Genomic DNA, 14,839 nt, shown 5'->3' on the forward strand with positions numbered 1-14,839 from the left:
TCGAATACTTTTACTAATGAAATTCCACCTACCAAGTTGAAAATCAATTTCCTATTCTTAAGCCTTTGGACTTTTAATTTCAATCAAAATCATTGGTCTTCTATGAAAAATCCTACCTAGGTTGATCTTATCGTTAATAATGGCAATGAATCCTATAAGGAGGATTTTCCATTTTGGTAAAAAATAATTTAACATTTTGTTAAAGATTTATTTAAAGACAAACTCCAGACAAATTACATTTACTAGAGGGTTTTGAGCAAAGAATAATTTGGGAATCAGACAGCTCTCATAACCAGAAGTTGTTCACAGAGCTCAACTTCAGAAGTGCAAACACCACCAAAGTAAAGCAGAGAACTCATCTGATTGGCTACAGCTCCGAGCCTGTTGTATTTGACCATGTATCCAGCCATGATGAGTTGGCTGCCTGAGATTGGCTGGAACTCAGCTATTTATTACAGTATGTTATAGCTTCCAGGAGTAAGTAGAATTTCATTATATAAAACTCAATGCCTGGAGATAACCTGAGACTAATGACCTATGGTTTATTTCCATGGCATAAGACTGTATTAATTTTCAGGGGCTGCTGTAATAAATTACACAAACTTGGCGGCCAAACACAGAACTTTATTCTCTTATTTTCCTGAAGGATAGATGGCTAGAGCCAGGGTTCTTTCAGGGCTGGTTTCCCTCTGAAGGCTACAGGGAATGAGTCATGCCTTGCTTCTTCCACCTTCTATCCTTGGTGGCCCTTGGTGTATAGCTATTTCTGCTTTCATGTAGTTTCCTTTTCTGTGACTGTCATTGAGCTTTGTGTCCTGTCTCTTCTTAGAGCTATACTCATTGGATTTCAGGTCAACCATAATATAGTTTAATCACATCTTCCAAATTTAATCTTAATTTTATCTCTAAAGGTTCCATTCAGGGGCTTGGGAGCTGCAGTCAGTAAATCGCTTTGGATCCCCAGCAACCATGTAAAAAGCTAGACACAATGGCATAAAATTCCAGTCCTTAGGAGGGGGATCCAGAAGAATCACTGCTGCTAGCTGACTAGCTAGCCTAACTGATTCTGTAAGCTTCAGGCTCAGTGAAAGCCCCTACTCAAAATAACAAGAAGATACATGCCATTGACCTCTGGCCTCCACATGTGTTCCTACACACACACATACTACATACATATATACATGCAAAAAAGTTCAATACAGGTGGAATGCATTTCAAAGAACATTATTTAGTTCACTACAGATACATTAAATAAGTCACATATTCACAATCACAGTTAACGGCACCTAGTATCAGATCACATCCGCATGCGGCCATTAAAGCCATCATTAAAGAAACTTGTAGTGATTTTCCCCACTCTCTCCCGCCTCAAAAATCGGTCTCAGATCAGATCAGAAGTTTCCAGCTTAAAGATACTGGGATGTTATTATTTCTTGTTTTCCTCAGTCATAAAATAGCTAAACATCTTAGTATATTGTAATGTAGACTGAAATCAGATAAAGACATCTGTTTTAAGGAATTACTGGAATTATCTACTCTATGTTATGTAAAGGAACTTTGTACCAGTGTAATTTTTTTTATAAAGGTGTTACGCTTGTCCAACAAGAAATGTTGGTGGAAATTTGGTATGAGGCCATTTACAGAACTTAAGTTGTCCATACCATTTAAGATCTCAAATTATTGCTTGTTCTGTTGCAAGGCTCACAGCAGTGTCTAGACCTCCCTAAGCAGTTGGTGGTTCTCTGCAAGTACCCTTCAGGGAATGTTGAATTGGTCAAACTCAGCTAATGAGGTCAGCTCTGTTTCCTTATCTCTGGAGTAAAGCTCCCCCCCCCCCGCACCCTAATTGCAGGTCATGTTGTTCTCTCCAGCACACAAGCCTCTCTACTATTAAAATTTATAGCTAGCAGGATATGACATTCTAGTCATTAAATGTCTTCACTGAATCACTAACATTAAGTACTTGTCATTCAATGAATCAAGAATTAAAAGTGCTGTAAGTTTTAATGAGAGTCATTTTAAAGTCTGATTCAGTTACTATCAACGTTCATTTGTTATTCACTTAACTTTTTCAAATCACATTATCACAAAATATAGAGATTTACTCAAGTTAAACATTGTGAAAGAAGGAGTAGTAGGGGTATGCAATAGCATCAAGCAATAGACAAAGTACTCAAGTGCCTGTTAGAAGCATTGCAAAAGCTGAAGAGCTGGAATTTCAGATGTATGTGATTGGTGACAGGAGACAATCCACACAGATTCCTATAAACATGACCATACATGGCATTAAGAAAATCCTGTGACTTTAGTTTAGCTGGTCTTTTGAGCATAACCTCTCTTCTTAATTTCTTTCAGTTCTTTGTTTCAACACCAGTTTTTAGCTATGATGCCATTTCATACTACAAAATATTTAGCGACAAGGATGGCTACAAACATATTCACTATATCAAAGACACTGTGGTACGTTCCTTCCAAAATTTATCTCCTCAAAGATCATTCACTTGAGGTTGCTCAAATAACGCTCAGCTTCACACAACATAATGTTTGTCTTTTTATAGGAAAATGCTATTCAAATTACAAGTGGCAAGTGGGAGGCCATAAATATATTCAGAGTAACACAGGATTCACTGTAAGTATTGCATGCAGCATGATGTGCCATTCAGGTTTTAATTGGCACCAACTGATGGACGTACAAATGATGGCCGGCACCATTTCCTTCAGCTAATTCTTGAACAATCATCTTTGCCTCTCTAGGGTTTGGATCAGACAGCTGTAATTTAATTAATATAAAAGACAGTCAACATGATTTCTTTTTGGAAAGAATACCTAGTAAGCAGTCATTTCTAACACTTGACAATTTTTTTAAGAAAAATATTTTAAAAATTAAACTAAAAATTGATTCTAAATGCAAACTTATTCTTTAACACTTGAAGCAGTGAGCAAGTTCCTAAAATCCATGGAAAGTAGCACACAGATATGGAGATTTTTGTAATTGATGTTATCATTTGTAACAGCTTTCAATTATTGAAGCATTTCTGTCTACCAAATATAGTGAAGTAGAAATGATTTCCTCAAGTTTGCAGATAAGAAAACTCATGTGCAGAACATGTAATGAACTTGATTAAAGGCTACTTAGTGGAAGATGAGGATTTAGATCTAAAGCATATTAAATCTAAGACTCTTCTTGTTTCCCTCCACAGAGTTCTTTAGCTGTTTTTTATCCTTTTCAGTCCATCCAATGTACTTCTTCAACAAACCATCCTGAAAGAGTCATTTGTGATAAAAATTTCTCTAATAAGTATTCATTTAAAAATTGTTTATTTTTATTTATTTATTTGAGAATGACAGACAGAGCGACAAAGAGGCAGAAGGAGTGAGAATGGTGTTCCAGGGCCTCAGCCACTGGAAATGAACTCCAGATGTGTGCGCCCCCTTGTGCACCTGGTTAACATGGGTCCTAGGGAATAGAGCCTCAAACTGGGTCCATAGGCTTCACAGTTGTTGTAGTCTGGTTCGCATTGCTGTTGAAATCACCCAACCAAGAGCAGCTTCTGAGAAAAAGAGATTTATTTTGGCTTACAGGCTTGAGGGGAAGCTCCACGATGGCAGGGGAAAATGATGGCATGAGCAGAGGGTGGACATCACCCCGTGGACAACATTAAGGTGGACAACAGCAACAGGAGAGTGTGCCAAACACTGGCAAGTGGAAACTGGCTATAACACACATAAGCCCACCCCCAACAATACACTCCCTCCAGGAGGCATTAATTCCCAAATATCCATCAGCTGTGAACCTAGCATTCAGAACACCTAAGTTTATGGCGGACACCTGAATCAAACCACCACATTCTGCCCCTGGCCCCCATAAACTAATATCCATACATGATGTAAAATATAATGCTTTCAGTCAGACTTTAAAAGTCCCCATAGTTTTTATCAATCCCCATGATGTTCAAACATCCCCATAGTCCAAGGTCTTTTAACTGAGCCATAATACCAAAAAAATAACCTCAAAAAGCCCATAATGTCACAGAATAAGTATTCACACTGCAAAAGATGACATTGGGCATAGCAAAAAAACATTCAACCAATATAAGATTTAAAACAACCAGGGAAAACATCAAACTCTGTAGCTTCAAGTCCCAACAATTCTTGCCAGTGAGAAATCTCCAAGTCTGATAATTCTAACCAGCAACAAGTCTCTGGCATTCCAATTCTGTCCCTCCAGCTAGGCTACTTACAGTCCTGGAAAACTTCATCGGGGCTGGCAGCTCCTTAGCAGCCATCTCGTGGTCCTGGCATCTCCACTGGGTCTCCACTGCAAGCCATGGTTCATCCTCATGGCTCCATGTGGTCTCCATGCAGGCATCCAGCAAACCTGCTTCACATTGCCCGTGGCCATTTCCAAAACACAAGATCATGTTGCAAACTCAATGACACTCTTTCCAGAATGTCTTAATCTCCACGATACCAGGTAGGATACAAATTTGTTAATCCAGGGGGAAATAAAGCAGAGTTTGAAGAACAGGACACCCCGTGAGCACTCAGGCCCCTTCAAAAGAGTCTACATTCTTCTTGTTGCCCCAGCGCAGGTCAGCTAGCCCAGGCTTAAAGATTGTAATCTCTCATTCTAGCAGTTCTGTTACTCCAGAGAATACTGATTAATACACCAGGCAAGTGCTTAACCGCTAAGCCATCTCTCCAGCCCAAGTATTCATTTTTTATATTTCATTTTTATTTATTTATTTCAGAGAGAGAGAGAGAGAGAGAGAGAGAGAGAGAATGGGCACATCAGGGCCTCTAGCCACTGCAAACTCCAAACACTTGCGCCCCCTTGTGCATCTGGCTAATGTGAGTCCTAGGGAATTGAACCTGGGTCTTTGGCTTTGCAGGCAATGCCTTAACTGCTAAGCCATCCCTCCAGCCCAGTATTCATTTTTTTTGTCTGTCACTTTAATGCTGTGTAAATCAGAAGGACACCTTCATTGTTCACAATCTCATTGGCTGCCATTAACTGGAATTTGAGGACCACAAGAGTAGGATCATTAGTTCAATATACTAGGCACATATCAGATACCTACTGCTAATTTGGAACCATCTGAATGAGAAACAAAGGGGTTTGAATATTATATGATGCATCCATTAAAATCATTAGAGTAAAGTGTAGTAAGCTAAAACCAGATGGGAGATAAATTTCAGGAGTAGTAAAAAAAAAAAAAAATAACTCAAGACAAGAAAATCCTACTGTGGTCATAATAGTGTTCTGGGGTGACAGAAGCCAGAGCTGGAATGATGACAATTAAGTACAGACTGGGAAAACAAAATTATGCCGCCTTTAAGGTATGTTCTTAGCACTTAGTTCTGTGGAACATAGGAAAAATTCGAGGCTTACTTGATAAGTCAATGAGAAGAAAGGGCAGATGATTGAGATGGAAGTGGAAGAAAACTGACAAATTCCTGTCTGTGAAGAAAGGGAGAGACAAGTGGGAAAGTGGGCTGGGCCGTAGTGTTAGAGCTGATGGCAACAGATGACAGCCTAGGCAAGCTGCTGGGGGCCCTTGGGAAGAGAGACTGAGCAGTTTATTCACAGGTTGTTGGGGAGGATGTGGGAAAGGAAGGGTAAGTGATGACTGGAGTCCTGTGGCAGTAGTAAAGACATAAACAAACTAGACACATGCAGGTTTAGAATATAAATTCAGTACTAAAAATGCATTGCATTCCGTTGCCTTTCCATTTTCTTTGGGGCTAAGAAAGTTTCTATTACACTATGGACAAAGATGACTTGGACTGATCAACCCTCCTGTGAATTAAGCCAAACCTTGTTTATTCCAAACTTTCACACTCTATTATGATCTTCCTGAAAAAAAAAAAATAGCAGTAACTTTGTGATATACAGATGAATTCACAGAGGAATGAAAATCATGCCACTGAACTGGATTTCCCACTTCATAGCTATATTAAGCCAGGATAGAATCAGCACCAGGACACTAAAGAAGCAAGGAGGTTCTCCTGTGATTTGTTTTGCATTCAAGTGAGTTAACATGCCCTCAGGTGTGTGCTATCCCAATTTGGATGAGTGCCTCTGACTTACAGCAAAATTATCAGGGCTTATAAAACAAAATCTAAATGTTCTCATAATCATAGATAAAATTGAATGCTATGGTACTAAAAGGTCAGCAAAGTTATTAATCAGGGGAAAAGGAGACATATAATATTAATTTAAAATAATAATTTATTTTGCATGCATCCTAATATATCAGAATACAATATATTGAAAGTAAAAGAGTATTCAGCATAATTTCACTTTTCTCTAATGATTTCCAAGTCACATTAAATGTCCAAAATTCAATTATTCACAGCAATGATTTGTATACTTAAGTGTTAATTATTAGTTTTGTTAAATAAATGTTTGCCCATATTTTTTATAACTTTAATATTGGTGCCAGTGGATTTAACTCATTTAATCTACATTTGGTTTCTGACTATATTTTCAGGTTTTATTCTAGCAATGAATTTGAAGATTACCCTGGCAGAAGAAATATCTACAGGTAATATATGTCAATGCATTGTGGGTATGGATTTAGAGATAAATGTAGTTCGTTAGATACATACACATATATCTAATACATAGATTTTTGAATAAAATATGTCATATATTTGATTGCTTGTGGAATACTTACTTGTTTGTTTGTTTGGTTTTTTTTTTTGAGGTAAGGTCTCACTCTAGCCCAGGCTGACCTGGAATCACTGTGGGGTCTCAGGGTGGCCTCAAACTCATGGCAATCCTCCTACCTCTGCCTCGCAAGTGTTGAGATTAAAGGCATGCGCCACCACGCCCGGCGTGCAATACTTTTAAAAGTGTGAAATGCAATAAAATCCATTAATGAATCAAGGTGAAATGTTCCAAGAATGATGCATTGTGTACACTACATCAGTATAAAAATTATATTCTGCCTAAGCATAAGCCAATTAAACATGGTTTCATGAAGAAAAACAAGAAAATACTAATGTTAATGTAAATACAAAATACCATGCATATTGTGCTAAATACCTCAAAAGGTTTAAAGGTAATTAGGGGCATTTGTTTACTGAATGCACATTTGTTGAGTATATACTCTGTGCCAAGCATTGTTTTTATTTCCCAGACATGTAGTTTTCTCCACTGACTCACTTGGCATATGCAGCTCAATTCCAATATTAGTTATTAGCATTTAAGTTCCATTATATTATCCTTTTGGTGATTGGGAAGCACTCCTTTCTGGATGTAGAAATAGAAGCAACAGTTCCCAGGTACTAGTAGCCTACTGGATGCCAAGCACCTTCTTATCTGATTTGTATATATCATTTTGTTTAATTCCCACAACTCCAGAAGACGGCAGTAACAGGAGAGGTGGGGATCTGAGCTTGGATGGGCTGACCTCTAAGCCCTTACTTGTAACTCCCCACCTTTTATTTCCAAGACCTCTCATAAAAATGAGCATGGAAACTAACTGTAAGCGAGAATGAAGACATGTCCCCTCTGTCATATTCTGCTCCTTCCTGGGATCCCACTCTTGCTTCCCATTTGGGAGCCAGACTTCTCTCCAGACACATTCTGCCATACTTAAGGCAAGCTCAGGCAGCTTCAGCCTCAGGACCTGGGACATGGCAACAGGTCACTCTGGAAGCACAGCAAGGTTCTGATACAGCCTGCTGCCTGATGTAACAGCACCCATTGTCCCTGAATAGAGATTCTAATTCTGAGTTTGACAAAAGACCCAGAAGTCCATTATCTGTGGAAACTAATCAGCCTATTTAAGACTCAGGCTCTGCTTGAGAGAGCTCAGGGCATTGTGGAAGGTGCAGGGAATGGGGTAGGAGAAGGCAGCACGTCCAGAATGAGCTCCCAGGAGCCTGAATTTCTTGAGGAAGGGAATGAAAAGCACAGCAGGCACATGGAACTGTGGCTTCTTATTTCCAATTTGCTTATTACAAATTCCCTTTCCAGATATAGAAAAGAACAGGGACCCCTTTTTTGGTGATACTGCCAGATTTTCCTTGTGTGTTTTGATGTGGGATAGAAAAAAAAGAAAGGCAGGAAGATGAAGAGCTATGGATTCCCAATCACTTCCCAAGAGATTAATCATTATGGAAAGTAACTACCTCACTCGCATCACAAGTGTTAGATATTTCTCCCACTTTGGGAAAACCGCAGAGGGCTTCTCCCTCAAAGCTTGTGCCTCTTCAGGCAAAAATGGATCAAAAATCAAGCTACATCAAAACACTGTGATTCCCCTTTACTTTAAATGATATTGGCAACAGAAAAATAGAGTGGGTTTGATGTCAATATGTAAATTAGTCACTTTACATGGAGTAGTACATTTTGATAAATACAATCTCAAAATTTCAGCTTAGTTTTATTTTCATTTCCCTCTAGAATTAGCATTGGAAGCTATCCCCCGAGCAAGAAGTGTGTTACTTGCCATCTAAGGAAAGAAAGGTGCCAATATTACACAGCGAGTTTCAGCGACTACGCCAAGTACTATGCACTCATCTGTTATGGTAGGTGACGGACGTCACATGAGCATTGCCAGCTCCATGGCCATTGTCATCAACCTGTCACTCCTATATGATTAGTTCTTAGCTACAGGTTTTGGAGTACTGGTTATATGTAAGTTTCATATTTAATGCCTAAGGGTAAAATAAAAAAGAGGACAGGAAGAAATTAGCCTAACTTGTTTGCGTTTGGAGCACCTCAGTAGCTTGTGAAAGGTATGCACCACTGATAAGCATCAGTGGGAAATAGCGTGGGAGTCTAGTGCTTCTGAATCTTGTGCTTTTAGCCAGTATGCTCCACAGCACCATGAAGCTGCATGCAGACACAACCTACCAGCTGTTATCCCTGGAGCATTATCATGGAAAGATGTGTTTTTCTCTGATAAAACGGTTCTTCAACATGTCCCTCACTTGCTGGGGAAATGTCAAACTTTATACCTAGAGAGAACAATGGCCTAGAAAGCTGATGTTTGCACAAGGAAGACCATCATTATTCCAAGTCTAGTTTCAACAAAAATACAAAAAGTGAACTTTAGTCATTAAACATGTCCTTTTTAAAATTGGGAAATATTTTTTAATAAATCATTCAAGTATGGAAAGAGAACTATACGTAATAAAACATATAGAATATTTTCTGGTTAAGGCCATGTATACATTTCATGAATAATTGCTCTCTAAATAAATTATATTATTCACAATATGTTATCTTCGATATTGACAAGAAACAAAACAGGCAAAAATAACACTCCAGATCAATGCAGTGTACTGAGGTTTTAGCAGTCATCATGAGGATATGGAAAACTAAATTGGAAAATCTCCCATTCTCCAATCTTTGTCTCCTCACCCTAGTTAATCCCAATTTTAAGTGAGGGAATATAGCATTTGGCAGGAGGTATTATGAAAAGCAGGTCACCTCCTGTTTTGGCATCAACTTCCCATGAGAAGGTAGATGACTTAGAGAACAAGTTGAAGCTTTTACCAACTGGGGCACTACTCAGCTGCAGAGGCCTTCTGTGGGTTTCCCATAAAAAGAATCAGAATGAAGGCCACCATATCTTACCCCTTACCTTCATCTTGACTCTAGAACCTGTAGTCACAGTCCATTGGATTATGTATATATGAATACGCGTTTAAGCCCAAATGCTTCCTTCAAGATGACACAAGATGTCAGTTTGAAATAACACTCCCATAAAATGTTTGGTCAGTGGCATCTTTGAAATGTCAAGAGATTGTCGTTCTTGACTGTATGTGCTGATTGTGATGATGGCATTTAAAGGTAAATGGTAAATGTCCCTTTCAAAGTATATGCAACATTTTTCAACCTAAGCTCTATATTTATGTGACATGTATCAAAAGCTTACATGCCATAGCATCACTGAACTAACCATACAGCAACATCTGTTTTTCTTACTTGTCTAAAAAGCACTGGCTGATTTCTTTTAATCATGGTATTCATGGCTAAGCTGAATGCCAACTACATTGCAGGCATTAGGTGTTTGGAGAAAAACACCTAGGAAGTAGGGAGCATAAAAAGGCTTTGTTGTCTTTTAAAAAGCCTACCAAAAACCTTGCTTCATGCTGTGGCATTCACTGATAAAGACATCCGTGGCAGTACATTAACACACATGGATTTACAACAGTAACCCCAAATACAAATAGCACAGTCACCTCTTGGGGGGGGGGGTTCTCCACCATCTTTTATGTCATCATGTCTTCCTAATATCTACTTGAGCTTAAGTGTCCACTAAGGAGATAAGGAACCACAGACTAAGCTCTCATCAAAAGTTGGTGGAGGAGTCCTTTCTAGAACTTGAATCGCCTGACTTTTCTACCACTCACTCTTCCTCGGCAGTATGGTAATTTCCCATTTAGCAAAAAATATACTGTGTGGGAAGCATCACATCGTCTGGTGTTTTTGAAGCTCCAGTAAAATGAGTCACTGCACCATCATAGGAAAAACCTTGAAATCTTTCCCTGTAGGCTAAGAGTAACGCTTCATTATGTAACTTCAGACTTTCCAAAGGGCTGCTAAACCCTGGAGAACAGGATTAATGCAGGTATAATCATATTGGTAGCACTGATAGAATAAGAGCAAAGCCTTAAGCATTGATGATTGCACCTCTAGGGCCACATCCTCAGGCTACTAGGTCAAGAGCAGTCATTCATTCATTATTGGTAAAGCACCCCATGAAAATTTTAATAGGTTAAAGCCTAGGGATTTACTTCCGGGTCTTGTTTCTTTACAGTCTTACATTAAATGCAATATGCATGTGTGTCCTTTTTAATGACTTTGAAGAAGCACTGACTCAAATGAGACTCTGCAGTTCCATTCTCTAGCCCTCTAAGATTGCACAGAAACACTGTTAACATTTGAGAACACCAAATAATATCCCTTTTCTACATTCCCATGTTAGACTGAAGTGTCAAGCAATAAGTCAAAAATAGTTGCTATTATTTATAAAGACTAGTTGGTAAATGAGACTGAGGTGTGTCTTTTTAACATTGCACCCCAGAATTTCAGTTGCACAAATATGGGTACAATTGTACAGTTACAGGATTTCCCCCATGGGTTTGGCACTGTCACACTTACAGCTCTGAGGAATAAATCTACAGCATGTTTTCTGCAGGCAGAAAGCTGCCAGGAGCAAGCCAGAAGGCACTATTCCTACCCAGGTCTTCTCAGAACTTGTCAGAAAAGCCCCTTCTCTGCTTTGCTCGGGGCCAAGGACACTTCTCTCATGGGGGTCCCTCTAACTAGAAGGGGATATCTGAAATCACCAGAGCATTGACCCAACTTCCACCTGTGTTGAGTTCATTAAGTGCCTGAGTAAATATTGTTTTAAAAATGCATTTCAAGCATTATTTTATTCTATAGATCAGTGATAGTGTTTGTTTATAGATGTTAAAATGACTAGTTTTTATACAGAAAAGCTGAAAATTGGAATATAGAGTGCATGGTGGTAAGTCAGCCAGAACCATCTTTCTTTATTTATTTGTTTTTATTATTTATTTATTTATTTACGAGAGGTGGGGGGAGGTAGAAAATTGGCTCGCCAGGGCCTCTAGCTATTGCAATCAAATTCCATATATGAGCACCACCTTTGTGTGCATTCGTGACCTTGTGCTCACGCATCACCTTGTATGTCTGGCTTATGCGGGTTCTGGGGAGTTGAACGTGGGTCCTTAGGCTTTGCAGGCAAGTACCTTAACTGCTAGGCCATATCTCCAGCCCCAGAACCACCATATTTTTCCTTTTTTTTTTTTTGATGATTTTACAAGGTAGGGTTTTGTTCTAGACCAGGCTGACTTAGGAATTACTATGTAGTCTTAGGGTGGCCTTGAACTTACCACCATCTTTAAAACGGATTTGCTCAGAGTATTGGACGCTGACAGTTTGCATCTGAGCTCCTATCTCTTGAGATTGCTCTAGTACAAAATGACATCCAATGACTGTGCTGTATGCTGGGGGATAAAAATCTGGTCTATTGCCCCATTGGGTCAATTATGTAGATCATCTGGATCCGGGGGGGGGGTGGTGGTGGGATGAATCCCTTTGTGACAGCTTTGAAATCTGCCTCCTTGCCTTGTCCTCCCAGTCCTCTGTTAACCCCACAGGAATGGATCTCAACACCAATCTTCCTCCTCCCATGAACTTCTAGGCCACAGACTTTCTTCTGTGTTTATTTCCCATGAAACAATACCTAAGCATCACTTTTTGTTTGTTTGTTTTTGTTTTCGTTTTTCAAGGTAGGGTTTCACTCTGGTCCAGGCTGACCTGGAATTAATTATGTTGTCTCAGGGTGGCCTTGAACACATGGCGATCCTCCTACCTCTGCCTCCTGAGTGCTGGGATTAAAGGTGTGCACCACTATGCTCTGCCTAAACAGCACATTTGAAAAGGAAATAAATTCTTTATCCATTTGTCCTTTTATATGTAGTAATTACATGGAAAAAAAGATGTCTTTTTTTCATTTAAAATAAACTGAATATTAAATTAAAAGGCAGATCAAAAGTGTAATCTGGATGCTGATAAAAGATTTTTAGTAATAAAGACACAAGTAAATGGACACATGTAGTCCAGTGCAGAATGACATCTTCCCAGAAGGCCATTTACCATTTCTGAGTACTGTGTGTGGAACTAGTACTCAGCTATTCAGGGTCACTCTTGTTATAGCTACAGGTAATGCTCCGCTCACATCTCTTCCTTTCTTGGGCTCTGATCTTATATGTGGTTTAAGTGTAACTTAAAAAGGTAATGTTTACTTTTCTATGGGAACAGTTCACTTCAGAATTTTAAAATTTACTTATGCTTGACAATAATCATGAATACAACCAGCCATCCTTGTTGAAAGTGACAAATTATATTAACAATAACTACATACTTTTCATCTTGCATCCAGGCCCTGGACTCCCCATTTCCACCCTTCACGATGGCCGCACTGATCAAGGTACTCTCTTTTGCATCTAAAGACGTCCTGAATTGTCTGTTTTGCTCCACTGCAGAGGGCAGGACAGTTGGCATACATAGACAATAGTAATCATGATGAAATGTCATTACCACAGTTTATTATTTCACAGATCTTTGTCATCTTTTGAGTCAATCCTAACCATATGAAACAGTGATTATTTTCAGTGAGATTCTGGCATAACATAGACAAGTTATATGACAGGGATCACATTATCTTCTCTACCTGGCCTTATAAAAACCACAGACGATTAGAATTAGAAAGAAATTTAGCACATTCAGTGCACTTTCCTTCCCCAAAAGAATTCCTGTTTTATTTTTGAACATCTTCATTTTTTTTTTACTTTTATGTTTTCTAACATCCCAAACTGGAGACACAATCTAGACAAAACCTCTTCAGTTCAATTCAGAGCATGGGGTGGTTATCATGCCAGCTTTTGGTTGTTGCTTTAAAAGCTATATTGTGTTGTTGCCACATATGAAAGGAAAGCCCTGAAATTTGGAGGCACTTTCCATTTTTGACTGCTATTATCAGAGACCTCCTCTACCCTGAACTTGTAATATTGGTTAAAAGAGTTCACAGGTCAGAATAGTCATTTTTGCTTTCAGTAGAGTTATCAAAATATTTGTTTGTTGTGATACTCTTCCTCCTGGTTTTCCGTTATCTTCTGAATTGCCTTTAGGCCACATTATAGCAGCAGAGTTGTTGGAGAGCAGAAATATCATGGGACCAACATGCTACTTCCTTCAGCACTCACGCTAGAGTTGTCCCTGGATAGCTGTGTTGACAAGTCAGGACACTACTTTGGGATTAGTTCTAGTGTCAGTTTAATGGCTCAAGAATAGGTGAAAATAAAGTCATGAAGAAAAAGTCAATTCAGGCGCTCTGGACAGGACAGGCATCATAATGTAGGACTAAATTAAGCTTCATTTTCAAGTTGATTTAACTTTGTGGCTAATAAAATACTTTAATGAATAACAGGTGATATCTGCTGGTTTAGAATGTTTAGCCTTCAGGGAAAGAAAATTCACAGCTACTTTAAATTCCTAAGTTTTTGTTTTAGTAGATATCACCATCAGCCTATGAAATTTATTTTATCATGACTATGAAATGTAAGTCAGCTTCTTTCTTCTTGTGACATGGATTTCTGTATCTTAGTTTTTATTTCTTAATATCCTTGTTATTATATTTCAGACAGATATTAACCTCTGAACCACCTTTAAAGTTATATTATATCACTCATATATCAATATAGTTTTATATGTTTTATTTAAGAAACAACTCAAATTTTTAGAGCAGTTCCACAAACATGTCTAATGACAATACTCTTCCTAGATGCTATAATAGCTGTTTTTCTCATTGTTATGAGACAATACCTGATAGGAAACAACATCTGAAAAGAAGGGTTTTAGAGTACAGTTCAAGGGGCTACTGCCCAACACAGTAGGAAATTGGAAAAAGAGTTTAGAGTATTCAGCATGTCAGCAGGAGATTGAGGCAGCTGGTCACATTATATCTGCAATCAGGAATCAAGGAAAGGAAAAGAATTGGACTGGGCTATCAAACTTCACAATCCATAGGGACTCATTTTTCCACAAGACTATCTCCTAAAGGTACCACAATTTTCCAAAACAGCACTACCAAGTAGAGGCCAACTGTTCAAACACATGAACTAGCAGAGGACATTTCACATTCTAACTATGACATATGCTTATCACAAATAAAGATTCTCAGGCCTTCCTCAGTGATTTCAGTTCAGTAGCTCTTGGAGCATGCTTAGGAATCTGTACTTTTGACAAATGTCCAACTGCTATTTTATAGCAGATGCTGTGTTCTCT

The 14,839-nt window shown here is 38.7% G+C and overlaps 1 protein-coding gene across 4 annotated transcripts in view; it reads left to right on the plus strand.

Annotated features, from left to right (window-relative positions):
* Positions 1-14,839, plus strand: part of LOC101615398 (fibroblast activation protein alpha) — a 74,928-nt gene that overhangs the window by 36,967 nt on the left and 23,122 nt on the right. For all 4 annotated transcript variants that reach the window (XM_045148008.1, XM_045148009.1, XM_045148010.1 and 1 more), the window contains 5 exons: positions 2,356-2,460; positions 2,559-2,629; positions 6,495-6,548; positions 8,417-8,541; positions 12,936-12,983. In XM_045148008.1, the coding sequence (XP_045003943.1) occupies positions 2,356-2,460; positions 2,559-2,629; positions 6,495-6,548; positions 8,417-8,541; positions 12,936-12,983 (403 nt within the window). The remainder of the gene's footprint in view (positions 1-2,355; positions 2,461-2,558; positions 2,630-6,494; positions 6,549-8,416; positions 8,542-12,935; positions 12,984-14,839) is intronic.

This window comes from Jaculus jaculus, chromosome 4 (assembly GCF_020740685.1).
Source record: "Jaculus jaculus isolate mJacJac1 chromosome 4, mJacJac1.mat.Y.cur, whole genome shotgun sequence".
Lineage (NCBI taxonomy): Eukaryota > Metazoa > Chordata > Mammalia > Rodentia > Dipodidae > Jaculus > Jaculus jaculus.